Raw genomic sequence first — 27,873 nt, 5'->3', positions numbered from 1 at the left:
TCATGTAACTGAGGTCCTCATTTTCTTGCTGGCTGTCCGCTGGGGGTCCCTCTCAGCTCCTAGAGGCCACCCTCAGGTTCTAACTACATGGCCCTACTCACAACCTGGCATCTTACTTCTTCAAAGGCAGCAGGAGAATCTCTCCAGTTGACTATAACAGTGTCTCATATAAGGTAGCCTAATCACATGATTGACTATCCCATATTCACAGGTGCCGCCTGTACTCAAGAGGAGGGGATTATACAGGGCACGTACACAGGGGAGAGGGAGGAGAATGGGGGGTGGGGGCATCCTAGAATTCTGCCTACCACAAGCACTAGTATCACATCTTCATACCTGTATCGCTTGTATATGTCAGTGGAGTTCAGTTATTTGAAACAGGACCACACTAGCTACTTTAAGCATTCATACAGATATTGAGTACCTACTGTGTGCCAGGTACTTTTCTAGGCACTGAGATGAACTGCCCATGGAGCTTATCTTCTAATGATAAATACCTAATGCTGAAGATAATAAAATGGAGTAGCAGGTGAGAAGTGTGTGTGGGCGGGTATTCTTTTAGGTAGCGTGGTGAGGGAGCAGAGACCTGAATGATGAGTAGCCAGTAGTGGGGACTCTGAGAACAAGGTATTCCAAAAGGCAGAGGGAAGGTAATTATAAGGACCCGAGTTCAGGGGTAAAAGCTCATCTGTGTTTAAGGAACAGCAAGGCCAGCATGGCTGGAGCAGAATGTGAAGAGAGGAGTAGGATATGAGTTCGGGGAGGTGATTGGGTGACAGCTCATACAGAGCCCTGTAGGCCTTGGAAAGGGTATAATTTTTTTTATATTATGTATTTTTATATAATTTTTTAATTGAAGTATAGTTGATTTATAATGTGCCAATCTCTGCTGTACAGCAAAGGGACTCAGTTATGCACATATAGACATTCTTTTTTTAATATTCTTTTCCATTATGGTTTATCACAGGATATTGAGTATAGTTCCCTGTGCTATACAGTAGGACCTTTTTGTTTATCCATCCTATATATAATAGTTTACATCTGCTCATCCCAAACTCCCAGTCCTTCCCTCCTCCAACTCCCTCCCCCTTGGCAACCACAAGTCTGTTCTCTATGTCTGTGAGTCTGTTTCTGTTTCGTAGATACGTTCATTTGTGTCATATTTTAGATTCCACATATAAGTGATATCGCATGGTATTTGTCTTTCTCTTTCTGACTTACTTCACTTACTATCGTAATATCTAGTTGCATCCATGTTCCTGCAAATGGCATTATTTTGTTCTTTTTTATGGCTGAGTAGTATTCCATTGTATATATGTACCATATCTTTATTCATCTGTCAGTGGACATTTAGGTTGTTTCCATGTGTTGGCTATTGTGAATAAGTGCTGCTGTGAACATAGGGGTGCATGTATTCTTTTGAATTATAGTTTTGTCCAGGTATATGCCCAGGAGTTGCTGGATCATATGGTAATTCTTTTTTTTTTCTTTTTTTTTTTTCGGCTGCACCCTGTGGCATGTGGGATCTTAGTTCCCCGACCAGGGATCGAACCTGTGCACCCTGCAGTGGAAGCACAGTCTTAACCACTGGACCGCCAGGGAAGTCCCTTTTTTTTCCAAATGATAATTCTATTTTTAGTTTTCTGAGGACCCTCTACACTGTTCTCCATAGTGACTGCACCAACTTATATTCCCACCAACAGAGTAGGAGGGTTTGGAAAGGGTATGATTTTTATTCAAAGATAGGAAGGCATTAAGGGTTTTAAGCAATGGAGTGACTGATCTGATTTACATTTTCAAAAAATTTGTATTGAGAAAGGGCCTCTGGGGGTGGGGGAGATGTATAAATACAAATAGATTAAATTCTGTGAAGGAAATGAATACAGTCATATGAGTGCAGATGATAAGGTATCCTGGCGAGCCTGAGGTCAAGGAAGGCTGCCTGAGGAAATGGCACCTGAGTTGCACCTGGAGGATGGAAGGTGAAAAGAGGAAGGGGTCCCAGCAAGGGAACAAATTATGTCAAAACCCTGTGGCATGAGAGAGCTTGTCATGTGCCAGAGAACATTAGGGGAAATGGAGTCAGATAGGAGCCAGATTCCACAAGCCTCGAAGGCCTAGTTAAATGTTTTTCCTGTTCTCTTATGTTAAGAGGCTTGGCAAGCCACTGAAGGTATTTAAGTGGGGGTGGGGTTGAGGGAAAGAGTTCATAATCAGTCTTATAATGTGACATTCAGTCTGGCTGCTGTGTTTAGGACAGCTTGGGGTGAAAAAAGGGAGATGGGTTAGGAGCTAAGCGATGGTCCAAGTGAGAGACAAAGGTGGTGAGGACTAGAATGGTAGCATAGAAGTTGCCAAGAAGTAAATTGATTTGAGAGCTCAGTTAGGACGTAACATTAAAAGACTTGCTGATGAATTAGGTATGTGTGTAAGGTTGAAGCAGGTGTCATTCTGGTTTCCATAATTGGATTCACTGAGCTGAGGAACATTGTAGGAGGGCAGGCTTTTTAGTGGCAGAGAGGACGTGGAAGGTACAAAGTGAGTTGGAAGTACCTTTGAGGTAACCAAGTAGAGATATAAAGTAGGCAGTGGGATATAGAGGTCTGGAATTCAGAGAAGAGAGCCGTTAATATCTATATGGCCTTTTTTGGTTAATTTTGAGGGCTTAAATATGCTAGAAACTGTATTAGGTTCTGGGAGTGTAAAGATGAGTAAGACATTCATTCAGTACTTGTTGAATTAATTTATGTTATTGCTTTCTGGAAGTTTGCTTACCAACAAGACAAATCAATAACAAAATCACAGGGCATTGTTGATGGGGGGCAGTGATAGAGGGAAACAGAAGCTGATTCCAAATCGTATAAAAGGGGCACCTGACGTAGATTGGCAATTTCAGTGAAGGCTCTTGCTGAAGGGTGTGAGGTCTGTTCCGAGCCTTGAAAGAGCAGGCAAATTTAGCCAGACGAGGGGAATATAAGAAGTTCCAGTAGTAAAATCTTGTTCATGTTAGAGAAGACGATGAAATCTCAGAAGAGCCAACAATTCCAAATCCCTGGCTTTCTCTATAGGCTGGACAAGTGGTGGTAAGGCAGCGTCTGTGCTTAAATTGGGTGTTTTTATGTTGATGTTGATGGACCTCTGATGTAGCCATTCTTGCTCTGCAGCCCTTTTGGAAAGAGAGGAGAAGAGTATTCGTAGCTGGCAGGGACTTCAGAGAACTTTAGCCCTTTCTTCTCATTTACAAATGAGGTTACCAGTAGCCAAAGAGGATACCTTGCTGATACCTTGTCAGCAAGTCTGTCTCCGGGCGTCCAAGGTAAGGTTCTTCACACTGCTACAGGAGGCCCAGTGCCCTTTAACTATGTATTTCCACATCCTCTGACATATTTATATGGAAAGAGAGCGTACTGGAAATACTCAGATGCTGCCATTGAGTATTGCAGGTCTCCACGTGGGCTGTGTCTTTGGAAGAGAAACTGAGAATTCTCTCTAGACTGTGTTTGTACCCTCTTTCTTTTTTTCTACCCACTGTATCTTTGTCCTTTTCTTCATCATGTACTAGCAATGAATAATAACAACAGTATAGTTGTGCAGTGATAGTAGTGGTTAATATTTATTGAATATTATGTGCTGGGCACCATAGTAATTGTTTTACCTCATTTAATTCTACCAACAGTCCTCTGAGGTAGCATTTTAGTACTACCACATTTCACAGAAGAGAACATGGAGGCTTAGAAAAAAGGTTAAATAATGTGTCAAGGATAACACAGTAATAAATGGTGGTGCCAAGATTTGAACTCAAGCAGTGTGACTTTGGATACTCTTTACTGCCTTTCCTAAGACAATTTATAAGCAGTGCTGTCCGATAGAAATATAATGTGAGCTACAAATGCAAGCCATGTTTGTAATTCAAAATTTTCTGGTAGCCATGATGAAGGAAAGAAAAACAGGTAAAATTAATTTAGAAATATTTTTATTAAGCCCAATATATCTAAAATATTGTCATTTAAACATCTCAGTGTGAAAAAATAAATGGGATATTTTCATAAGTCTTTGAAATACAATGTGTATTTTATAGCATGTCTCAATTTGGACTAGCCTCATTTTCAAGGGCTCAATAGCCACATATGATGACTGGCTACCGTTTTGGCCCGTGCAACTCCAAAGGGGCAGGAGAGTGAACGAAAATTCTGACTGTTCTGCTTAGTGGAGCCAGAGAGAGAAAAAACCTGCTGAAAATCCACAGATGAGGCAAACTGAAGAAGGCAGAGTGGTAATTCCTGGGTCTGATCCAGTGAGCAGGGGCGAGGGGAGAAGAGTTTTCTCTCCCAGTGCCCTGAAGCTAAGTGAGGTATCTTTTTTTTCTTCCCACATTGAGACTCAGCATTTTTCTGTAGTGTTACTCATCATGGTTAGTTTTCATAGTAGTCCAGTCCTTAAGCACTTTTGGAAATAAAGAGGAATTTGTGGCTGGCCACCAGATATTACAACATTGTTTCTATGGGAAAGAGGTAAGAATTCTAAGGCTTATATATTACTTGCTTTTGGAATGTCATCTTTTGTTCATTGGGGAGGGGTGAGATTGGAAACTGTAGTGATCATTTGCTGTGTGATCTCTTTAAGTTACAGCTGTTACAGCACAAGGAGAAGAGTAACTTTTTAAGTTTGTATTTATGGGTAATGCTCATCACCTGTTACTTTCTTTGCCCTGTAGCTAGGCTCATAGTAAGCCTTCATTCACCCAATTGTTTGTTCAGTTGAATATTAGCTGAGAAGCAAATATACCTAGAACTGAGCTATTTGAATCATTTCCTTCATGAACTTACATTCTTAGACACTTGCTTTCCCTGTGTCCTTCCCCTTAGAAAAAGCAACACAGGCTTATCCTAACAAGCTAAATAACATTGGCGTGTAGAAAGAAAGAACAGCCCTATCCTTCCTCCGTTCTGAAAATGCAGACCTGTGTACTGTCTAAAAGCACATCAGGGGTTTTATATTTTTGTGAATGGAAAAATAGAATAGAGATATATCAAAGATTTTTACCAGAATGTTGACTCTCAGGATTATACTGTTGTTAATGTTTGTTTACATTTACGAAGTATCTGCAGAATTTACAGTTGAAAAACCTTAATAAATCACTAGACACTTAGCAAGAGAACACCAAGAAAGGTGCCGCATAATAATTAAGTGGTATTGTAAGTTTAAAAATATTTGAAAAATGTGAGAAACATCATGCAAAGTGTGATACAGGGGTATAACCTTGATTAGTAAAGTGGAAATTTGGAAACCAAATACCTGCTGAATATTACGGGGAGGGAGAACTTCTTAATGAAAACATTTGGTTATAAACAGTTGAGAGATATTTTTAAGATGAGCACATATAATTTATTTATTTATTTATTTTATTTCTGCATCAGGTCTTAGTTGTGGCACGTGGGATCTTTCACTGCGGCACGTGGGCTTCTCTCTAGTTGTGGCGTGTGGGTTTTTTTTTTTCCCTCTCTGTAGTTCTGGGGCGCGGGCTCCAGAGCACGTGGGCTCTGTAGTTTGCAGCACTCAGGCTCCCTAGTTGAGGAACGCGCGTTCAGTAGTTGTGGCACACGGGCTTAGTTGCCCCGTGGCATGTGGGGTCTTAGTTCCCTGACCAGGGATCGAACCCACGTCCCCTGCATTGGAAGGCGGTTTCTTCACCACTGGACCACCGGGGAAGTCCCTGAGCACATGTATTTTTATAATCAATTCCTGAGAGTGACATGGAGTCCCACGTTTGTGTCTCCAACCTATACTTAGATCATTTCATTTCAATGTATTATTTGTTTATTGAATACTGTTCTTGTGGGACACCAAGGAGAAAGACCTAGTAACCACCCTCCAGGAATTTGTTTTGGCTATTTTTAACTATTAAAAATCTGTTTTTTACTAAAACTCTGTTCCCATCAATAGTTGCTCATTTCTCCTCAAATTGCTTCTCAGGAAAGTACAGCAAGTCAGAGATCATCTATATCAGTGTATTCATCCTTTTGTTTGGAGAAAAAAAAAAAAAGGCCTCCTTTTGATAAACAAATATTTCAGCACTTTTTAAAGTTTCCACTTCTTAAAATGTTTTAAAATATCATTTAAATAAAAGATAAATCAATTCTTGTTTTAAAAGAAGAAAACACTTCAGAAGTACATTGAGCTTAAACATAAACCTTCCCATTCACTCCCTTCTATCCCCTCACTTCCACCCCCCTCCCTGGAAGTTACTACTGTTAACAGTGGGTATGTGGCCTTGCAGTCCTTTTTTCCATGTATGTATTTACTTAATTAGTTCAGTAGATATTTAAGTGCCTTCTTAAATATATAAACACACTTACATATATTTGTATTTACATAGTTGGATCCTATTGAACTGAGGCCTGCTCTCTGCACTTAACTGTGTTTTGGAGTTTAGGTCAGAACTTTCAGATCTATTCCCTTCTTATTAATGGCTGCTGCGTTGTATGGATGCACTATAATTTATACCCCCCCCCACTTTCTGCTATTACAAGCAAGGCTGAATTAATAATCCTAGAAGCAGAATTACTGGGTTATAGGAAATGTATATTTAAAAATTTGACAGATTCTGCTAAATTAACCTCTAAAAAGCTGAACCAGTTTATATTTCCAACAGCAATATGAGATCATTGTTTTCCTACATATATGATTTAGTTATAGAGATTTAGAACTTGAAGGGACCACAGAATGTGGCCCAACCCCTTCCACCCCTTTTCTAAGGTAGAAAATCAATCTCAGAGACTTGAAATGATTTGTCCAGATCTTACCCAGCAGAACTATGAGTACTTCCCAGTTTCTGATTCTGTGTTCTCTTGGAGGCATCTTAGTTTAGACACATTTTATAGTGCAAGGTTCTGCCATACTGTTTGTTTCTGTTTCTTTTCTGTTGTTACTCGAAACAAACTTCCTTTTCAGTTTCACATTTTCTGATAGTGCCCTGAGACTCCTGCCTTTGCCATCTTGTCTACATGGAACATCTTTCATTTAATATCCTTAAAAAGCTACCTCCTTCCATTATTTAAAGCCCTCCTTATCCACAGGGTGTATGTGTTACTTTAGATTTCCCCATAGGTACAGCACAGCAAAGGAAGTATTTTATGAATCTTCCTCATCGGCAGCTGACCCTACCCTGTTGGCAAAGTAAAACATGAGCTTCTTCTTTTATAAGCTTGGAGAAGGAAATAGACTGCAGGCATTGGTCTATTACAGCATTTCTGCTACATTTGATCATTTTATGTCAAATAATGTGATGACATTTAAACTAAATGAACTCCAACTTAATAACATTAAAAATTTTATTATGACAGTTTATTTTTTTCTCTTAAAAATAACATAAAGAATGTAGTCTACTTATAAAGTATAAGTGGAATCTCCTCCTCTTGTGTCAATATAGTTATTGCTAAGGTGTCTGCATTGAAGGCTTGTTTCTCTTATAAAGGCATGGTCCTGGTATCTTTTCTTGATGGGCTATGAGAATTTGTGTCAGTGACATCCCAAATTGGTGCTGTAGCTGAGCTGGTCACATATCAAGATGATAACTTTAGGTAAAGAATCAACTTATGAAATTCTAAGGAACAGAGATCAGCCTTGATGCATAGTTTGATCATGATAAAAGAGATAAAATTCAGTATTAGATGTGAATTAAATTTGGTCCATGAATGTTCGGAACTGAGGAAAGCAGTCTAATCATAAGCTCATCAATTATTCAGTAGCATCTTGGGGGTATTAGTGCACAGAATACAGAAAGCCCATCCATTACTCTTTAGAGTTTTTGTTCTAAAACAGAAGGAAAAAAAATGTACATTATTCTCTTTTTTAATGGATTTTATTCTTCCACAGTGTCAGTGAAGTTTATATGTGCACCAGAAGAGTGCACATATAGGCAGGCCACATATTTGCGTATTCATGGGGGTTTATGGAAGATTTGGGGTAAGATTAAGTTTGGAACATGAAGGATGACAGTTTTACAGGAAACGTCCATTTTCCTAATCTTAAGAGACATGGACTTCTTGAACTTTTTGCCTAAGATTTTGTTCCTGAAATGAAAGTTATTTGCTTGACACATGCTGTTCATCCCCTTATTCTACATACACACTATAGATTTGGATTTGGCTGTAGATTTGGCCTTGGCCATAAATTTGGGTCATTGGCGCTCAGTTTGAACTGTAAGTGCTAGACTATGTGAGGATAATTATCTCTGAGTTTTGTTTTTTCTTTTCATTGCAGTAGAGAATGGTATGTTGGAGGAATAAAGACAGTGCTCATAAAACCAAGGGAAGGGATTATATCGGGGAAAAAAAAGAACAAAAGGAAGACTAGTATAATTTGTGAACGTTTCCTTTAGATTATATGCTAGAATGGCAACAAATAAATTTATAAATCAGGATTTTAGGTGGACTAATTTCTCAGAACTGATCTTTTTAAAAATTTCACAGAAAATAGCCAAGATAGCAGGGTTTAACAAACTGCATCAAAGTATGCAGAGTAGAACATTTTTATGACATCTACAAATGAAAAGCCAATTTCCTTTATGGAGACAGTAATGCAAATGTTCACAGTAGCTTTGCTACAAAGAAATTAAATTGTTGCAATTGATGATTCCACTGCTTTAATGGGAGTTCACGCTATAATAACCTTTATTAATTAGGAAAATATCATATAATTTAAATCTGGGCAAGAATATTACAGACCCATAAGTTGCCACTGAAGAAATTAAAAAGAAATGGCTGTCCTTTATTTTCAAATATTATTACAACTAATAACCTCTGTACTCATCATGACTTTTTCATTGTTTTTTGGCTCTTGGGGCATATATTTTTCTGTTCCCAGTGTACAGTTCATATAATTTTCAATAGACTTGGGACCAGTAAGGCTGATAACCCAAAAAAGGATAGTTATATAAACTCTAAGATCTATAAGTGATAGCCATTCTTAGAGTTGCAGTCTGTGACTTATCATTTACAAAAGTGATCCCATCGTATAGAGGGTTGACTTATGCGGAGTTACACAGTGGCACAAACAAGAGCTGAGAGACCGAGGGAAGGTTGTGGCTGGATAACGTAGGTCTTTGGGAAATGGGTTAATAAAATCTGGTGATAGGTTTCTGTACCTTATCCCTTTCTGAAGCATAAGCTCAAGAAGGTACTCTGTAGGGAAGAAAGGAGAAGCAAGCTTCAATATTTGGGGAAACTTTAAAATATAATAGAATGAAACTCTCTTGGGTCATTTGATATTTATTTTGTTCTAGCATACCTGATTTGAACGCTTTTGTTTGTTTGCCGGTGTTTGGGAAAGATTGTTTTAATTAGAGATTGGATCCAGAGAAACTGAAGAAGTAATGAATAGAAAATAAAAATAATAATACTACAAATTATATGTTGGGCTGTTTTTGCCTTGGGATTCTCAGATATTTTGTGATTGAATAATAGAATAGCTTCTCCCAGCCACCCCAGAATTAGATGTCATTGCCAAACTAAGCCAGGAGCATTGTCTAGTCTAGGAAAACACTTCTCAAAAGATGGCCCAGGGTCACTGGTAGGCCCTGATCAAAGAAAAATGGCAAATGTCAGGTGATCTCCTAGTCTTTCATTTATATATATCCTTTGGCAACTTGCTAATAACCATTACAAGTGAAGCATTAAGAATATATAAGATGTGGCATTCATAAATCCATGTTTGCATAATACTAGAGTTTATAAAGGATTCTGATTTAGTGTTCTACTAAGAAGTCTGGCTACTAAGCAGTCTGACGCAGCATTGCAAAACTCCTATTCCACATATGAACATGCGTAAGTTAGAATTATTTTATGTTTTTGGAAAGATACATATCACTGTTATGTTGAGTTGGTTGTGTTTTTCAGTTGTTTTTGTTCTTTTTTTATTATAAATTGTTGTTTAGCCTTATCATTATCAATTTAGTTTGTTACAGGTTGTTCAGCTAACCCAATAGTGTATATTGATGCATGTTTGTATTAATAATATTCTTGGTCTGTAATTTTTCAGTAACTAGAGTTTTAACTACATTGTAGTTAAAATGTGAATTATTCTCCCCATATTAGTAAAGCAGATGTATATGTAATCTCCAAAAGTTGGATTGAAAAGTGACACCTCCTTTTTTATCACCCATGGCATATTTACCAGGTCTGAATAGGGTGTTTAAAAAAAGTTTGAGAACTGCTGGTGTGAGGAGCTAGTTGGCAGGTCTAGGAGTCAGAGTGAGACACATTTCTGACTTCTTCCATATCACTACAGCGTAGCTCTTATAAGTTCAGGACCTTGACAGACGTTGGTTTAAATCTGCTATTTATTGTCTGTGTCCTTGGACTAGTTGCCTAATCTTGTCTGTCCCTCAATTTCCTATTTGTTAAATAGGATAAAAAAAAAGTACCTACCTAATCCACTTGTTTGAATTCTAGGTAAGGTGGTGTGTGTAAAATGCTTAGGACTCTGCCTAGCTTATAATTAAGTCCTCAATAATAGTAACCATTATTATTAGGTGAGAAGTACTTTCTGTGTCCCTATTGCAAAATGGTTAATTTGCTACTAGATTGTTACTTTGTTTTAAGCTTCTGCCTTAAAAAAAAAAAATTTATAGGAATATAGTTGATTTACAATGTTGTGTTAGTTTCAGGTGTACCGCAAAGTGCTTTAATTATACATATACATATATTCATTCTCTTTCAGATTCTTTACCCATATAGGTTATTACAGAATATTGAGTAGAGTTCCCTGTGCTATACAGTAGGTCCTTGTTCGTTATCTATCTTATATATAGTAGTGTGTGTATGTTAATCCCAAGCTCCTAATTTATCCCCACCCCCACCTGTTTTCCCTTTGATAACTGTAAGTTTGTTTTCAAAATCTGTGAGTCTGTTTCTGTTTTGTAAATAAGCTCATTTGTATCATTTTTTAAAAAAAATTAGATTCCACATATGAGTGATATCATATATTTGTCTTTCACTGTCTTACTTCACTTAGTATGATAATCTCTAGGTCCATCCATGTTGCTGCAAATGGCATTATTTCGTTCTTTTTTAAGGCTGAGTAATATTCCATTGTACAATATGTATGTACCACATCTTCTTTATCCATTTCTCTGTTGATGGACATTTAGGTTTCTTCCATGTCTTGGTTACTGTAAATAGTGCTGCAGTGAACATTGGGGTGCATGTATCTTTTTGAAGTATAGTTTTCTCCAGATATTTGCCCAGGAGTGGGATTGCTGGATCATTTGGTAGTTCTGTTTTTAGTTTTTTAAGGAACCTCCATACTGCTCTCCATAGTGGTTGTACCAATTTACATTCCCACCAACAGTGTAGGAGGGTTCCCTTTTCTCCACACCCTCTCCAGCATTTATTGTTTGTAGACTTTTTGATGATGGCCATTCTGATTGTAGTTTTGATTTGCATTTCTCTGATAATTAGTGATGTTGAGCATCTTTTCATGTGCTTTTTGGCCATTGTATGTCTTCTTTGGAGAAATGTCTACTTAGGTCTTGTGCCCATTTTTGGATTGAGGTGTTTTTTTGACATAGAGCTGCATGAGCTGTTTGTGTATTTTGGAGATTAATCCCTTGTCGGTTGCTTCATTTGCAAATATGTTCTCCTATTCTGTAGGTTGTCTTATTTTTTTTATGGTTTCCTTTGCTGTGCAAAAGCTTTTAGGTTTCATTAGGTCCCAATTGTTTATTTTTGTTTTTATTTTCATTACTCTAGGAGATGGATCAAAAAAGATATTGGTACGATTTATGTCAAAGAGTGTTCTGCCTATGTTTTCCTCTAAGAGTTTTATAGTGTCTGGCCTTACATTTAGGTCTTTGATCCATTTTGAGTTTTTTTTTGTGTATGGTGTTAGAGAATGTTCTAATTTCATTCTTTTACAGGTAGCTGTCCAATTTTCTCAGAACCACTTATTGAAGGGACTGTCTTTTCTTTGTTGTATAGTTTTGCTTCCTGTGTTGTAGATTAATTGACCATAGGTGCGTGGGTTTATTTCTGGGCTTTCTATCCTGTTTCATTGATCTATATTTCTATTTTTGTGCCAGTACTGTAGTGCTTTGATTACTGTAGCTCTGTTCTATAGTCTTAAGTCATTTTAATGCCTTTAATATGGAGGTTCATTGTTAATAATAGTGTATGTTTCAAATGACCTTGATAATTTCAAATTTGGGGGTCAGTTTTTTATTGAAATATATTTGACGTATAACTGTAAATTCAAGGTGTACAACATGTTAATTTGCTACATTTATATGTTATAATGTCATTGCCATTGTACAATAATTAGGACCTCTATCATGTTACATAATTATTTCTTTTTAGTAGTTGGAATAATCAAGTTCTAGTCTCTTAGCAAGTTTGATTATAATACAGTACTGTTGTCTATAGTCACTATACTGTGTATTAGATCTCTAGGACTTATTGGGGGAGGGGTCACCTTGTAAAATCAGATTACTAGGGGTAGAGTTGTCATAATGGCCATTTTCTTGTTGTCTGCTTGTGTTCGCAATGTTACATTATCTTCAATCAGTGGTTTCCTTGCAGGAAACTTTTTAAATTCACTTGTCATTTTGTGAGCAATAATTTAATTTAAACTATATAACCTTTGGTAAATTCAAGTAAGCAGGCCCAGGTAAACCTGATATTTCCCTTGAACAAAGGAGGACACTGCCTTTTTTTCTCATTTTTCTAGGTTAAAAATATATATCTATATAAGTGTTAAGATTTTCTTCCCAAATTCCTATGGTTTGTATTCAGCTCTCCCTAGGATGTGAGTACCCCATTTTAGAGAGCAATTTGCTAATTATTTGAATATTAACTCTTATTCTGATACAAGAGTATGACAGATAATTTTTTGTAGTTGTTTTGGTATGGTACTTATGGAAGATTACTGTATTTGACTTTCTACAAATCATAAAATCATGGCCTGCTAGTTCTAGAGTTGACATTATTTGTCATCTAGCCCTACCTTCCTCAGTGGACAGTGAGCAACTTTAACTTTTACTAATCTTTGTGTTTCTTTCGCCTAGCACTGGGCCTGTATTGTAGAGAGAGCTCAATAAATATCTTATCGAATGAATTATATATAGATTCAGAAACTAGTTTGTCCTTTGGCCAAGAAGTGGAGAATCAATGTGGTAATTGGTAAATGGAGTTACATACACTCTCCATAAAATAATCTCATCAAATATTTTTATGGTACAGTTCCTTAGTGTTCCAAGTTGAGTGTATCTATAAACATTTGTTTACAAACATATAAAATCATAGAACGAGAAGAATTTGGAGCTGGACTGTATGTTAGAAATAATTTAATCTTTCCCAGAGAAAAGGGATTTCAGGAATCCCAAGACCAGAAAATGCCCATGAACTCTTCTTACTGTAGCACTTTACTGCCTGGTGATACTGCTCTTCTGCAAGGTTTAGAATTGGATTTGCAAAATATCAGAATCAAGGTTACACCTGCTAGTATGGTCAGTCTACACCTGTTTATTCAGACTTTTGGATGACAAGGATAGAGTATATATCAAAAGAAGTGAGGCATTCTTCCAATGAGAAAGTAGAATGTGATTTTTTGTGAGTGTTTAAGATGCAGACAGGACATCAGTTATTTCCCCAAGCGATATTAATTTAAAATTTAAGGATTACTACTTCAAATTACACACCACATGGGTACTAAGAGCAGAAAGAAATTGCTAAACCATATGCTTATAAATGCCATCTCTTTCCTCAAGAGAAAGATCATTTATATTTTGCAATTAAAGAGCAGAAGGTCTTTTTTCCCATCAAGTTCTTTCAGTCAGGAAATATGAGGGGGGTGGAGAGGGTTTCCCAGGGGAGATTTATACAGCATTCAAGGACTCTTTCGCATCGCCACCTGATGGAACTTTGCCTTTTGTCTGTTTCCTGATTAAGCTCTGGAGAGTAAACTTTAATTCTAAAAAATATAGTAAGCTCTTGTTAAAGAAAAGTTTGTAAACAGTTCTGCTGGAAGTAAGCTTTAAGTAAAGAAATTGATATTTAGGTCAGCTTGGTTTTTTGAATAAGAGGCAATTATAGCATTACAACATTGTGAACTACATATGGAATTCTCACTTTATTGATGAACATTGTTTACTATTTTGGTTAGAACAAATGGGTGTGGGTTTCGTATAGCACAGTAAATAGTCAATAACCCTGAGAATTTTAGTACTAATGCTTTAGTCTTTTTTTTTTTTTTTCTGATGCATTTGAATCCAGGAGAGTTAACCAACCACACAAAAAAGTGTAGTTTCTGTACCACCATCCCTGGTAAATAAATTCATAGGAAGTCTCAGAACCCTCAACTAATAATTGTATATGGTATCATGAACAGTACCATTTCCTCTCTCAGAGTAAGTCCCTGCCCCCCCTGCCTTCCTACCCTTCTCTTTCCTTGAAGGAGCAGCTTGAATAAATAGATTACCCTTGCCCTATCCTGTGAATGTCAGCAAGTTTAGACTCTGGAACTGTCAACAGGAGCAAAATCTCAGAGCACTTTGTTTGCATCTGAGAAAATCTCCTGTAAATTTAGAAAAAGTCATACTGAAAATCTCGTAAGGTGAAGATCTTTAGTTGGGATGTATCAGATAGACTGTTCTAGTAGGCCATGCTACCCAGGTATCTGATATTCATTACTTTTTGCCTGTCTTAGTGTAATGAACTTTTTGTCCTTGACTTCAAGTTGTTAATTAATTTTTAACTGTGGACGTAATATATAGTCCTTCTGCTTACCATTCTGTCTTAGTCACTAAATCAGGTACTACTGGATGTGGCAAATTAAAACACTTGCTGTCTCATACAAAAACTAATTTAATTTGTAATTTTACTGGCCAAAGTTATTGAAATATTTGTGTATAGTTTTATTACAATAAAACATTCTTGTTATAAAAATTTTAAACATTACAGGAATATGTAGTACACTATGTAAAATTTTTCCCACAGCCCTAATCCATTGGGTTAACCCTTGTTAACAATTTGGTGTTTGCTTTCTATGTATTTAACAAAATAAGATTTTATTATAATATTGTTTTGCAGCTTGCTTTTTTTCATGTAAATGCATATATTTAAAATTTTTTCAATGTCAATAAAGTATTTAACTTTATTCTTTTAAAATCATTGTATAATATTCCATTGTAGAGGCTTACCATTATTTGTTTATCCAATTCCCATTAAATGGACCTTTAAGTTTTTTCGATTTTTTACTGTTACAGAAAGTGCTGAAGTTGACATTCTTGTGTATTTATTTTTGTGCTCTTGTGTGAATATCCAGCTTACTTTTTTCAGAATGGCCAGCCAACATTTTTTATTGAAAAAATTCATATTTTCTCCCACTGAATTGAAATGCTACATTTATATATATACTATACTGAATTCTTGTGTATACTTGGGTTTATTTCTGGACTAGTATGTTTCAGTGATATATCTCTCTAATATGACATTGTTTTAATTGTTATTTATGATTTGCTTTCTCATCCAGTAAACTGGCCTCTTCTCATTGTCCTTCTTTTTTCAGAATATATATGAAATCACATATTTATTCTTTCAGATGAACTACTTTACCCCAATTTACTTTAAAAACTCTGTTGTGATTCTCATCAGGATTACTTTTAATTCCTGTGTTAATTAGAACTGTGTCTCTCAGCTTTACAAACTTCTTGGTAAATATAAAATTCTCATTTTTCCTTCTCAGTGTTCTAATATGTGTGCCCATTTGTCAAATTACTGTTTTTAACTGTGTATCACTATCAAGAATGTTTTTTTGAATTTTGCTTTCTGTTGCTAAAGCATTGTTTTATGTTTTTGTTTTTTTAATATTTATTTCTTTATTTATTTGGCTGCACCGGATCTTAGTTGTGGCATGTGGGATCTTCGTTGCCACATGCGGGATATTTAGTTGTGGCATGGGAACTTTTAGTTGTGGCATGTGGGATCTAGTTCCCTGACCAGGGATCGACCCCGGTCCCCCTGCATTGGGAGTGCAGAGCCTTAGCCACTGGACCACCATGGAAGTCCCTAAAGCATTATTTTTGTTCACAATATAAAGTACAATAAAATACCAAATATGCTTTTTTCACATGGTGATTTAGAGATGATTGGTCTCTTTACAACATCTCCAAACAGTGTATGTCTCTTCATTTGTTTTTCTTAAGTCCCTCAGAAGAGTTTTATAACTTCCTTTACATGTTCTCTGAGTTTATTCCTAGGTATTGCTTATGTTTTGCAGTTATAGATTGCAGGTCATTTCCCTCATATTTTCTAGCTGGTTGTTTTGGGCATGAAAGGATACTATATATTTTCATATACAGTTGACCCTTGAACAACTCAGTGGTTGGGGGGCCTACCCTCCGCACAGTTGAAAATTTGAATGTAATAGTCAGCCTTCCGTGTCTGAGGTTCCTCTGTATCCGCATTTCCTCCGCATGTGAGGATCCACAGTTGTGGATCGTGTAACACTGTAGCATTTACTATTGAAAAAATCCGAGTATAAGTGGATTCTGCAGTTCAAGCCCATGTTCAAGGGTCAACTGTAATAATTTTATGTGGTCACCTTAGTGAACCTTCCTTATTTTCTCATTTTTTCAGTTGATTCTCATGGATTTTTCATGTGGGCAATGAGATTATCAGCAAATAGTGATTTTCTTTTTTTTTTTTTTTTTTTTTTTTGTGGTACGCTGGCCTCTCACTGTGTGGCCTCTCCCATTGCGGAGCACAGGCTCCGGACGCACAGGCTCAGTGGCCATGGCTCACGGGCCCAGCCGCTCTGCGGCATGTGGGATCTTCCCGGACTGGTGCACGAACCCGTGTCCCCTGCGTCGGCAGGCGGATTCTCAACCACCGCGCTACCAGGGAAGCCCAATAGTGATTATTTTGCCTGTTTGTTTCCTAAGCCATTTATCTTTAACTTGGTTTTCTTAATTGTATTGTCTTTTGTTCCTGAAAAATGTTAATAGTGATGAATAGACATCCTTATCTTATTTCTGAACTTTCTAGGGATGTTTCTACTGTTTTATTATTAACTAGATGCTTATATCTGTTGTAGTTAGGCTGTGTATAAATTTTAGGAAGTATTCTTTTATTCCTATTCAATTAAAACTTTTAAAATAAAAGGAATTTTAGCTTTTATTGAGCTAATTATATGATTATTTTCTCCTTTAACCTTTTAATTTGATGATAGTTATTTTTCCTAATATTCAGATTTCTTTCTTGGAATTGACCAACTTTGTCATGAATGCTTCTGCTTAATTCTGTTTTCCAGTATTATACACAGGCTTTTTTTTTCATGTATACTGATTTTAGAGTGTGTGAATGTGGTCACATCTTTGTGTCAGGCTTATATTGGCTTCATAGGAAGAAGCAAAAAACTTCTCATGTGCACAGGAATAGTTTAAATGACATTCTAATTATCTGATCCTTGAAGTTTTGAAGAAACCTGTCCGTGAAACTGTTTGGATCTGGCATATTAGGAGGTCAGGGGTTAGGAATACATTTAGGCAGGTGGGGTAGGTTATTTTCTTAGTATCCCTTTCTCCTATCCAAATCTAAGATTAAATAAGTACTGGATAGGTTTTTAGGCTCCATGTCTTCAGTCCTATCTATATGAACAGCCCTCATTAAATACCCTGAGTATTGAGTCTCTAAAAAGCTTCCGGTTGGCAACGTGCTTTCACAGCTTCCTGGGGGAATTTAGCACGTTCGATGTAATAACTCCATTGGGAGAGGAGTCTTGAAAGCTTGTGTCTGGTTTCTCCCAGACTTTGCCCCATGTGCTTTTTCAAAACCTTTGCTGATCTTCCTTTGATGCTTTTGTGTAATAAATTATAGTCATGAATCCAGACATTTGCGGAGTTATGAGAGTCCATTTCGTATGACAGGACAAAACAATCATATTAAAAGTCAGTGGCAGAGTTTTAAGACATACCTTTAAAAATGTACTATAATTTTGTCATTACAGGTATGGAAATAATCTCATGGAAGTTAGAACATTTGTCAAAGACCACGTATGTCGTTAGTAGCAGAATAATAAGTATGAAAGCATAAGAAACATGTCAGTAAACAGTTTTACTCCATGAGCTTTAATTTTTTTCTCAATTTTATTTATCAAATTACACTTGATGGTTTAAAATGTTAACTTTGATTATTATTAAAGTAATTGATTATTAATTAAAGTAATCAATTTATAATTTTATTGATGTGTAGTTTCTAAAACATGCTTTTTTAAAATGCAAGTGGATGGATGCAAACTATCACTTCACAGATAAGCTAGGGCATTGGGCGAAAATATTTTCTGCATACAAGCTATAGCATTGGTAACTTTGTTAGCATCATTTGCCTCTTCGCAGTAAGATTAAAAATGGAATCATATCCTAAGTAAGTTTTCTTAGCAGATATTTTGTATATTTATGCACCTGAGAAGGGATGTGAACCTAGAACAGCAGAGTCTAAATCAGTGGCTATTTTGTAGGCTGCTCATAAGAATGGCTTCAGAATAGGGATTCCACATTCCAGACCAATTAAATCAGAATTTCTGGTGGGTGGGGCTCAAGCATCTTTTTTCCTTTTTTAAGCTCCCCATGTGATTTCAATGTGTGGCAAGCTCATTGAGAATCACTGGTCTAATTAAAATTATTTCTATATGCCAATACAGATTGTGTTTATTCCATACTAAGTGTCTGTTTTCTATACCCGGAAATATTTGCTTTATGTCTCCAGTTGGAAAAACATAATTAGAATGTAAATTTAGCAAAATGAAATTGTATGTATTAAGAAGTTCAGATCTGGAAAACTTTAGATTTTTATATACATAGTATTAAAGTTTATTATGTATCAGTTGAAGAATTATAAATTTACTTTTGAGCTAGTTAACCAAAAATCTATCATTGTCCATCGAGTTATTAATCATTTGAGTCTCACTCATGACCTAGATAAAATTTTAAGATAATATGATACCAGAGAACATATTCAGTGGGTGTATGCGTGGCGTCCTTTCAGCTAGGGAAAGGTTCTATTTTGTTTAGAGTCATGCACTATCATTGAACTATTGGATAGTGATAATGAGAGTTCATGTTGAAGGAAAATGGGATTTTGAAATCAGGTACCAGTAGCTTTCAGAATTTCATGGCTGATATAGGAAATGACCATGCTCTTTTGAACATCGTTTGGATAACCCAGCCAGAAACCAAAACAAAAAGCAAAAGCAGTCTTATCCTTTGTGTAGAGTACAGTCAGTCCTTGATCATTTGTTAGAGCAGGGATGGCAAACTATAGCCTGAGGGTTAAATCCGGTCCTTTTCTGTAAATAGTTTTATTGGAACAAAGCCATGCTCATTAATTTACTTATTGTCTCTGGCTGCTTTTAGGCTCCCAATGACAGAGTTGAATGGTTGTGACAGAGGCTGTATAGCCTGCAAAACCTAAAATATTTACTATCTGACCCGTTGCAGAAAGTTTGCCGACTTCTGTGTTAGACTGTTGTGTCACACGTTAGATGATTGAATTTCACATGATCTGCTGACACTCCTAAATGGATCCTCTTAAGCTGAATTTGGTCTTTCACACACAAGTGACTGGAGATGTTTCACTTTTTAGGGCTTTTGAATGCAGGTTGCAGTTGAAGGAGAGGGATTTGCCTTGAGAATGAGGGGAGTATGCTGCTAGCCCTCTGATGTTCCCACTATAGGGAGCCAGGAGCTTGTTTACTTACCTGGGATGGGTGTCTCCTTGCCTAACTCATCCTCCATGTTCCTCTACATCACATTCCTTGCTGTTGCTTCCTCAGTTGGTGGTGGGCATGGAGTAACAAGTAACTGGGGAAACTGGACTGTGAGGATATTCCACTGCAGTCTCGGGGGATAAAGACAATTTCTCACATACCTTGTTGACAGTGGACCTGGATGTGGAAGTTTAAAGATTAGGAGTGGCTTAATCTTTAATCCTGCTACAAGTGGAGAGTTCAAGAAGGTGTGGAGGTCTTGGGAGATTGGGATTGACATATATACACAAATATGTATAAAATGGATAACTAATAAGAGCCTGCTGTATAAGAAAATAAATAAAATTCTAAAATTCCCCAAAAAAAGAAAGAAAATGTGGAGGTCTAGTGGAGAGAGCATATCTGGCTCATTTCTTCTAGTTTCTGGTGCAACAGAGGGGTAGCTGGCTCACCTCTGAGTTATCAGCCACATCTTCACTTCAGGCACCTGCATGCTCGTGAGGGCTCTCATCCACTTGCTGGGTTACTTACACCTGGAAAAGTACTACCTGCAAATATAGTAGAGATTTAAGAATATAAACATTTTTAGCTTTTGAAGAAAATAACTCCCCTTTCTAATATGTAAAGCTGTTAATCAAGTTTTAGCCCTTTGATTTGCAGTTACATTTGTAGAAAGGCATTGCATACAAAAGCAAGGAAGTGAGATTAAATATAATGATGTTCTGATAAACACAGGCTACCTGATTATCAGGGGTACAAGTTTGGACTGGAAGTTACAGTCTTCAGAAAAATATTGGAGTTATTCTTTTTTTGAGGGAGGTTAGGATGCTTTCTCTAAGCTTCTATTAATAAATGTCAAGTTATTTTTCTGTGACTTAAGAAGATTATAATTTTTTATAAAATATTTAAGAGGGTTTCAGACCAAAACCTCTGTAATCATTTGAAATCTTACGATTTGGTTTATTCTGTTTGTGATTTAGGCCTAGATCTGTGCCTGAACAAGTTTTCCACTGGGTCTAGTTAGTTATACCCACCTTAGTAAATATATCTGTGCTAAAAGAGGAGCTCTTCTGGTTGTTGATTTTCCTTTTCCTGAGATACTGAGAAATAAGGGACTTGTAGTTTAACACAGCTTTCTAGATTGTGATGGCTCCAAGTGCTGTTAGTGTTTGAAGATCCTGACTTTTAGTGTGATAAGGCAGTGAGAATAGTGGAGTTAATGGAAGTAGGCTGAATTGCTTCCCAGAATAGATGGGTTAATATAGATACCAATGATGATGAAATTGCTCTCTTTTGTGATTTTTTTAGAATATACATTTTTACTTATCTGTGTTTATGGTATGTGATTTTCGAAGTGTACTCCCCTCTCCTCGCTAACTCTCATCCCTTCTTTATATAATAGATCAACGACTATCATCTGTTCTACAAGATGAGTAACAGCCACCCTCTTCGCCCCTTTACTGCAGTGGGAGAAATTGATCATGTGCACATTTTGTCTGAACATATTGGTGCCTTGTTGATTGGGGAAGAATATGGCGACGTCACATTTGTTGTGGAAAAGAAACGTTTTCCTGCCCACAGGGTAATTTTAGCAGCAAGGTGCCAATATTTTCGGTAAGTGTATATTACTTTTTGAAGATTGAAGTCACTTGTAGAAAACACTGGTATTTTCCACTCTGTGAAAAATATGTAACAAAACAACAATAAATTCTAGCAGTCATTCAGTTCAACATCTATAAGAATTAAATCTTTGTCAACTTTTTGTTATGTTTTGAAAATCACCTTTTCCTTTCAGGAGTCATCTTAGAATCATAGGGTTAGGAGGCTTCTTAGGCTAGACTGTACCCGATCAACCATTTTTCAGGGTCTCAACAATATTTCTCAGGCTGAGTCTTTGTTGCCTTCACCCTCTCCTCACAGTTGATGGCTAATGGAACTTAAACTGATTTATTGGCAGATGGGCCTCTTGTTGTATGTGTAGACTGACCTCTGGACTCGCCAGTGAACACGTATACATCTTAGTTTCAGACTGCTGAGGCCCAGGACCTGTAGGTAACCCAACAGATCTCTAAGACATGCAGTTTGACAACCCCAAAGCAAAGGAAACTTAAATATTTACTGAGACTAAGTTTCATAGTTATATTAGAGCCAAAACTAAACAAAATATGTGTTTAATTAATGTTAAAATCATACTTGTACGTATACGTAGCTATTGTTTGTTACTTAGACCCCTAATTTCCAGGGTTATAAATGTTAAACTGAGGTCTAATTACTCTACATTTTACCTAATCTTAGTTAAAAGGGAATCATCACTGAATTATTGACTGATAATGTATCCTTGACAGATCCATAGAGTCCATATCTAAAAAACCATGGATTTGTCTGTGAAACTTGATATCGAGAAATTGAGATGCTGAAGGCATGGATAAAATTTCATTTATCTTCTAGTGAAAACTGCATTCTGATTTTTACAATCAGAATTAAACGAGACAGCAAACCAACCTAGAGTCACACATATTATAGTAAAGTGTGTTTCTTGGAAATATTTAGTGTTTAGCTATAACTCTTACAGTGCTTTATAAACATTTTTAGAACGTTTCATCTTGTAAATATAAAATGCCACTGTAAATACAGCCAGGACCTTAGAAGAGAGAGGAGTCTATTAAGAGTTCTAGCTAACATGCTCCTATCAAGGCAAGGCAGCTGGCCTTGGTCTTGTCATTATTTGTTACCAGCCTCTGTCCTCTGCACACTTTTGTGCTTCTTTCCCTTTTCATTCTTCCATTCATTATATTAAAGTGTCTTGTAAAAGTCCACTCTTTATTAATTTAGAACTTTTCAGCCTTATGTTTAGTATTTGTTACTATTATATATCTTCCCTCTTTCAAAAATAATTTGCGACAACTGTAGGTGGGTATCTTTTAGGTGATCAGTATATTCTTAAAAGAAACTCAAGTACTTTTAGAAATTTGAAGATCGTATTGAATGAGTGGAATGTGCTCCCTTCATTTATTGATCTTGTTCTTGCTGTCTCTTTGTGGGTATTGAACCTTTATAATATCTGATGGCACACCAGGCTAAACTCAGTCATTACCAATGCTATCTTAGACTGATTCTCATTGCTGACACTGTTCATGTGCAAAGGAAAGTTCACTGTCAGGAGAGACCTTATGAGTGTGGTCATAGAGCCTATCAGTTCCCAGATAAGGACAAGCTAACTGTACCGGAGGGAACCTTCCACAAGTTGGGAGTTCATATTTAGGCTTCCTAGGGGTCCTCATCAAAACCACTTTTAAAGCATCGAGAGTCCAGGTAAGTACCATGGATCACACTGGAGTGGGAGTAGGTCTTGGCAAGATCTCCCCAGGAAGGTATCCTTTAATCTAGCAATTTTAAGGTTGTGATTGGATGCTCTCTGGATTCATGGAAACCTTCACAGGTGTTTTTAGGCAGACTATAACCCAGTGAGGAAGTATGCTCAGAATATTCATGAATCTTTTGCTGGGTAGTTGCAACTATTTCTGTGAGGTAAGCAAGAACGTCCTGTCTTGCTTTTCCGGGGGAGGGTCGGAGGAGTTCTAGGCAAGCATGGAGGGAAACTTTGAAATGCTAGTCCTGCTCTGAGAATCTTAGGAGCACGGGAGTCTCTTTTTGTCCCCTTATTTTCTTGCTCTCACTTTTACACATTTTCTTTCTCACTCATTGCTCTTCCTTTTCTGCACTCCTCCCTAGTCCTCCTGTGGCCACCCATTTTTTCCTGATGGATTGGAAAGTTTAATTGGTTCATTTTATTTCTCCTAGAGTAATAGAGGTAGAAGTGTAAATTTACTACCTGACTGGATTGTCTAGTTTTCATTATTTAGATGAGCAGGTAAACAGTAATGTGGGGATTTTTTTTTAATCTGAAAAATACTGGAAGACAAAATAGAAAAGTCAAATTATCCATAATCCCATCACGAATTTCATTTTTAATTTATAAACTGCCAAATGAAGACCCTTCCCTTCCAGCCATCTAATCCTATTCCCTAGAGACAACCACTGTTAACAGTTTAATATGTATTTCCCCTCAATATAAATAGATATATCTATATATACCTGTGTGCATACAAATGTAAGTGTGTGTTATACACTCTTTTCCATGCCACACATAGGGATCTGCCACCTGACTTACCAACTATATCCTGAACATCTTTCCAAGACAGTATATTTTGATCTCCCTTGATCTTTCTAATGGCTGCACAGAATGTGAATATCATAGTTTTTTCAACCATGTGCCTCTTGATGGACATTTAAGATTTTTTACATTGTTTCAGTATATCTTCTTATACATTTATCTTTATCTTGCTGTATTATCTTATACATTTAACTTTATCCTAAAAGTGAGATTACTGAGTTGCAGGGTATGCACATTTTAGATTTGAATAGATATTACTTAAATTCCTTTCCAAAAAGGGATACCCATTTATACTCTCAAAGCAGTGCATGAGAAAACCTGTTTTTCCATTGTTTTTGCGGTGCTGAATATTAACAGGTTTTTAATTTCTGCCAGCCTGACAGGGAGAATGGCGCCTGATTGTGTTTAATTGTTTCCATCTGATTATCTTTTCCTCTGGAACTTTACTTTTTAAACTACTTTCTTGACCTTTAACAGGTTTATATTGATTTCACTGTTCCTCTCAAAAGAGCACTTTCATCTTTCTAATTAATGAATGTCTATTATGTATCTTGAGCTCTCAGGATTATTCGTTAGTTCAATTTATAGAATTAATTCAAAATAGTTTTAAAATTATGTCTTTCTTTAGAGAACTATTTTAAGTTATTACTATGCATTTTTTCACCTGAATCTTTGTGTCATTAAACACATGTATGTTTTTTATAATGTTGATAACCTTTATTTCATAATTTTGTAGCAAATCCTATTTGAAGTTTTTCTCATGCATTTCTTCTCTGATGTGCAGAGCATTACTCTATGGTGGAATGCGAGAATCTCAGCCTGAAGCCGAAATCCCTCTCCAAGACACCACTGCAGAAGCATTCACAATGCTACTTAAATACATCTACACTGGGCGGGCGACACTGACAGATGAGAAGGAGGAGGTACTGCTGGACTTTTTGAGCCTGGCTCATAAATATGGATTTCCAGAGCTGGAGGATTCTACCTCTGAGTACCTCTGCACCATACTTAACATTCAGAATGTCTGTATGACTTTTGATGTTGCCAGTCTCTACTCCCTTCCCAAGTTAACTTCCATGTGCTGCATGTTTATGGACAGAAATGCTCAGGAGGTGCTCTCAAGCGAAGGCTTCCTCTCCCTTTCCAAGGTGTGTCATTGTCTACAAGTAATTTACAGGCATGCACTGTTTTCTTTATATCTGTAAGTTAGAAATATGGCAGTGGACTAAGAATAAAAAAAATAAAAAACATTAGTGTGGAAGAGCTTGTCTAGCCACTTGCCTCTGGCTACTGAGACTCTAGATCATATAAGAGAGAGGCAGATTGCTGCTGTTTTCTTTTAATGTTCTTCAGATAAGTTCTATGTGCAAAAGAGACTGTGCTGCTGGTGGTTGTTTTCAACGTGATGGCGTCAAATAGGCTCCTTTGTGATGTTGCATACTGTTTTTGGTTTTGTATTTCTCTGACAGAGTGTTACTGATAATTCCGTATTGAGGGGGAAAATTCATAAAGAAGATCTGATGTTTCATTGGGTGTCTTTAAGTCATTGTCATTTTTTATTTTCTGGCCCAGAATTCACTATTGTACAATGTTTTATACCATATAATAGCTAGAATAAAACTATTTTTCCCAAATCTTCCTCTCAACCCTGGTGATTGTCTTTCCTTTCCCTTTCTGTGTTCCTCCTAGGACCTGACTTTTCGAATGAGAAAACTTCTTTGAAAAGCTACAAGTCTTGATTTGAGTGTAACTGTGATTTTTATTGTCCTAGTTAATTTTCAAAGGCAAGGATCTTGTGGGGTCGCACAGTGTTGCTGGCAGTCAGTTTAGAAATCTGAGAACCAAAAGTGCGGTGGTGCAGTAATACTGTGGAACGGTTTGAATTTTAAATGCTAGATGCATCTTACCGGCTCATAAATGCAGACTCTGCTGAAGAACCTGTATGGAATGACAGCGTGTCACATTGCTGTTTTGCTTGTTATTTTATTAAAGATGGGTGCAAATGTGCTGGAAAGACTAGGTACAAGATGCCTACGGCTATTCACACAGCCATAATGGGCAAGAGAGTACATGGCACAAAGAATAAGGAAAGAAGATGGTCAAGAAGAGTTAACTGCTTAAATATAAGTGATACCTGCAGTTCAGTAAAGTTTTACTGATTGATCATGCACATGGTTGAGCTCCATAATAACTGGAATTTTTCCTTTTTATCCTTTTCAGACAGCACTTTTAAACATCGTATTAAGAGATTCATTTGCAGCTCCTGAAAAAGATATCTTCTTAGCCTTGTTAAACTGGTGTAAGCATAATTCAAAGGAGAATCATGCTGAAATCATGCAGGCTGTCCGTTTGCCTCTGATGAGCCTCACTGAACTTCTGAATGTCGTGAGGCCTTCGGGACTATTGTCTCCTGATGCCATTCTGGATGCTATTAAAGTTCGATCGGAGAGCCGGGACATGGACCTTAATTATAGAGGCATGCTCAGTAAGTAGATGTTTATGCTAATCTCACCAAGAAGTTTTGTTTGCATCCTATGACAGGCTCAGCTACGAAACTCTAGCTACAAAACTGTAGTTCAGGTAAACATGGTATGTGTCAGTCTGAGAACATAGAGCTCTGCTTCCTGTGGAATGCCTTTCCGACTCCTTCTCCTGCTAATTCCTCCTGAAATTGCTTAGCTTCTGGAGACCACAAAATAGGTATTTCTTGCCATTTCTGGACAAGTTTCTCTAGCCGCTCCCTAGAATGTCAAAAGTTACTTTCTCATGTTAAGACCTTTCTCCTTTCCTCCATCAAATCAGTACTGAGTACATGCTATATACTTATTATTATTTTAGGTGCCATGAACACGGAGATTCTAAATAACAATAATAATGGGTAACACTTGCATAGCATTTCCAATACTTATATGGTATTTTTCTCATTAATAAAAATAATAGCAATGAATGCTTATGAAGTGCTTTTATATATCAGTAACAGTCCTACATGATGATTTAATTCTCACAATAAACCTTTGAGATAAAAACCCATTATTTTTTTCCTATTTATTTATTTAAGTGAAGATAATACGATTCTTTTTTTTTTTTTGTGGTATGTGGGCCTCCCTCTGCTGTGGCCTCTCCCGTTGCGGGGCACAGGCTCCGGACGCGCAGGCCCAGCGGCCATGGCTCACGGGCCCAGCCGCTCCGCGTCCTAATTCATCCGACCACTACCACACACCTGCCACTTTCCCCCCTTGGGGTCCATACGTTTGTTCTCTACATCTGTGTCTCTATTTCTGCCCTGCAAACCAGTTCATCTGTACCATTTTTCTAGGTTCCACATATATGCGTTAATATACGATTTTTGTTTTTCTCCTTCTGACTTACTTCACTCTGTATGAGGGTGTCTAGATCCATACACATCTCTACAAATGACCCAATTTTGTCCCATTTTATGGCTGAGTAATACTCCATTGTATACATGTGCCACATCTTCTTTATCTGTTAGTCTGTCGATGGGCATTTAGGTTGCTTCCATGACCTGCCTGTTGTAAATAGTGCTGCATTGAACATTGGGGTGGATGTGTCTTTTTGAATTATAGTATTCTCTGGGTATATGCCCAGTAGTGGGATTGCTGGGTCATATGGTAATTCTATTTTTAGTTTTTTTAAGGAACCTCCATACTGTTCTCCATAGTGGCTGTATCAATCTACATTCCCACCAGCAGTGCAAGAGGGTTCCCTTTTCTGCACACCCTCTCCAGCATTGGTTGTTTGTAGATTTTCTGATGATGCCCATTCTAACTGGTGTTACTACCTCATTGTAGTTTTGATTTATATTTCTCTAATAATTAGTGATGTTGAGCAGCTTTTCATGTGCTTCTTGGCCATCTGTATGTCTTCTTTGGAGAAATGTCTATTTAGGTCTTCTGCCCATTTTTGGATTGGGTTGTTTGTTT

At 37.0% G+C, this 27,873-nt stretch overlaps 1 protein-coding gene across 3 annotated transcripts in view; it reads left to right on the top strand.

Annotated features, from left to right (window-relative positions):
* Positions 1-27,873, top strand: part of BTBD9 (BTB domain containing 9) — a 402,264-nt gene that overhangs the window by 13,879 nt on the left and 360,512 nt on the right. For all 3 annotated transcript variants that reach the window (XR_008615800.1, XM_024121675.3, XM_055080067.1), the window contains exons 2-4: positions 21,161-21,372; positions 24,717-25,080; positions 26,153-26,417. Coding sequence is in view for 2 of the 3 variants with exons in the window: in XM_024121675.3 (XP_023977443.1) it covers positions 21,188-21,372; positions 24,717-25,080; positions 26,153-26,417 (814 nt within the window). In the remaining variant the exon portion in view is untranslated. The remainder of the gene's footprint in view (positions 1-21,160; positions 21,373-24,716; positions 25,081-26,152; positions 26,418-27,873) is intronic.

Source organism: Physeter macrocephalus, chromosome 18 (assembly GCF_002837175.3).
Source record: "Physeter macrocephalus isolate SW-GA chromosome 18, ASM283717v5, whole genome shotgun sequence".
NCBI lineage: Eukaryota > Metazoa > Chordata > Mammalia > Artiodactyla > Physeteridae > Physeter > Physeter macrocephalus.
The sequence above is the reverse complement of the archived record's forward strand: the minus strand, read 5'-3'. Positions and strand labels throughout refer to the sequence as shown.